The sequence below is a fragment of the Hemibagrus wyckioides genome, linkage group LG28 (assembly GCF_019097595.1).
Source record: "Hemibagrus wyckioides isolate EC202008001 linkage group LG28, SWU_Hwy_1.0, whole genome shotgun sequence".
Classification (NCBI taxonomy): domain Eukaryota; kingdom Metazoa; phylum Chordata; class Actinopteri; order Siluriformes; family Bagridae; genus Hemibagrus; species Hemibagrus wyckioides.
This window is the reverse complement of record NC_080737.1, coordinates 20,019,524-20,022,023: the sequence shown is the minus strand read 5'-3', so window position 1 is coordinate 20,022,023 and position 2,500 is coordinate 20,019,524. Positions and strand designations below refer to the sequence as shown.

Here is a 2,500-nt window from a genome sequence, read left to right as displayed (position 1 = left end):
GTGGTTAAAAAGTATAAAAATGTTTATTTTTCTAAGAAAATGACCGATGGTGTGTCTAGATAAGATCCTTCTTCCTGGGCTGGGATGGAGGTTTAGAGCTCTCTGAAGCTGCATTTAAACTGCATTCAGGAAGGTCAGACATGCGGTCACCACTGAAGTCCACTATATGGAAAAAAATCCTGAAATGTTTTCTTCAAAAAACATCATTTCTTTACGACTGAAGAAAGAAAGACATAAAGTTCTTGGATGACGGGGGGGGGGGACTATCTGTAGAGTTTTGTCCTGGAACTGAACTTCTCCTTACATCTCATAAAAGTCTCCTGTTTGGAGGAAACACCCTGCTGTAGGATGAGAACCTGCAGAGGAGAAATGGAGAACCTGTGAGGGTGAAACATCCTGTACGACTGGAGACGGTGTGATCTGACACCAGATTAGACACAGATATGATTGGATGTGACAGGAAAATCCCAACCCTTTAACACTGCAGATAACAGAATGACTCACACACACACACACACGCACACACACGCACACACACAGACACACACACACACACACACACACACACACACACACACGCACAGACACACACACACACGCACACACACACGCACACACACAGACACACACACACACACACGCGCGCACACAGACACACACACACACACACAGACACACACAGACACACACACAGACACACACACAGACGCACACACACACACAGACGCACACACAGACACACACACACACGCACACACAGACACACACACACAGACGCACACACACACGCACACACAGACACACACACAGACACACACACAGACGCACACACACACACAGACGCACACACAGACACACACACACAGACGCACACACAGACACACACACAGACACACACACAGACGCACACACAGACGCACACACAGACGCACACACACAGACACACACACACACGCACACACACACACGCACACACAGACACACACACACACACACAGACACACACACGCACACACACACAGACACACACACACACGCACGCACACAGACACACACACACACGCACGCACACACACACACACCCACACAGAACTATCCAACAGCGAGACTGAGTGTGTGAAAGTGAGAGAATGTGTGCTGTGTTTTCCTCCTACACACTGATCCATCCTGTCATGGCTGCTGTTCTCACCTCCATCTCCATCCATCCATCTCTCTCTCTCTCTCTCTCTCTCTCATCCACACACACACACACACATGCACACACACACACTCACAGTGAGGTGTGTGTTATTTGTAACAGAATGACAGGAGGACTTGCTGTCCCACAATTCACTCACTAATATTTCTCTCTCTCTCTCTCTCTCTCTCTCTCTTTTCCTTTCTCTCTCACAGGCAAATTCTCCACCAGTGGTAGTAAACACAGACACACTCGATGGCTCACCTTATGTAAGTATCTCTCTCTTACACACACACACACACACACACATTTAAGTTTACCATGATGTATGTGTGTGTGTGTGTGTGTGTGTTTCAGGTTAATGGGACTGAGGGAGAGATTGAGTATGAAGAGATCACGTTGGAAAGAGTGAGTTCATATTATTATTTTTTTTATTTTATATATATATACACTGGTCACTAGATCCCTGAAGGTGTGCTGTGTGATCTGGCACCAAGATGTCAGCAGCAGATCCTTTAAGTCCTGTAAGTTGTGAGGTGGGGCCTCCATGGATCAGACTTGTTTGTCCAGCAAGTCCCACAGATGGTGGATTGGATTGAGATCTGGGGAATTTGGAGGCGGAGTCAACACCTCAAACTGGTTGTTGTGGTCATCAAACCATTCCTGAACCATTTCTGTTTTGTGTCATGGTGCATTATCCTGCTGAAAGAGACCACAGCCATCAGGGAATACCGTTTCCATGAAAGGGTGTAGATGGTCTGCAACAATGCTTAGGTAGGTGGTACGTGTCAAAGTAACATCCACATGGATGCAGGACCCAAGGTTTCCCAGTAGAACATTGACCAATGTGAAAGAAAACGTGATTCATCAGACCAGGCCACATTCTTCCATTGCTCCATGGTCCAGTTCTGATGCCCACTGTTGGTCAGCATTGGCATCCTGACCGGTCTGTGGCTATGCGGCCCCATACGCAACAAACTGTCCTGCACTGTGTATTCTGACCCCTTTCTATCAGAACCAGCATTAACTTCTTCAGCAGTTTGATCAACAGTAGCTCGTCTGTTGGATCGGATCACACGGGTCAGCCTTCACTCCCCACGTGCATCAGTGAGCCTTGACCGTCCATGACCCTGTCTCCAGTTCACCACTGTTCCTTCCTTGGACCACTTTTGATAGATACTGACCACTGCAGACCGGGAACACCCCACAAGAGCTGCAGTTTTGGAGATGTTCTGATCCAGTGGTCTAGCATCACAATTTGGCCCTTTTGGTCAAACTCACTCAAATCCTTACACTTGTCCATTTTTCCTGCTTCTAACATCA

The 2,500-nt window shown here is 47.4% G+C and overlaps 1 protein-coding gene across 5 annotated transcripts in view; it reads left to right on the top strand.

The window, feature by feature from the left end:
- Window positions 1–2,500, top strand: part of LOC131348544 (disks large homolog 4) — a 115,704-nt gene that overhangs the window by 88,079 nt on the left and 25,125 nt on the right. For all 5 annotated transcript variants that reach the window (XM_058383610.1, XM_058383611.1, XM_058383615.1 and 2 more), the window contains 2 exons: window positions 1,393–1,446; window positions 1,535–1,585. In XM_058383610.1, the coding sequence (XP_058239593.1) occupies window positions 1,393–1,446; window positions 1,535–1,585 (105 nt within the window). The remainder of the gene's footprint in view (window positions 1–1,392; window positions 1,447–1,534; window positions 1,586–2,500) is intronic.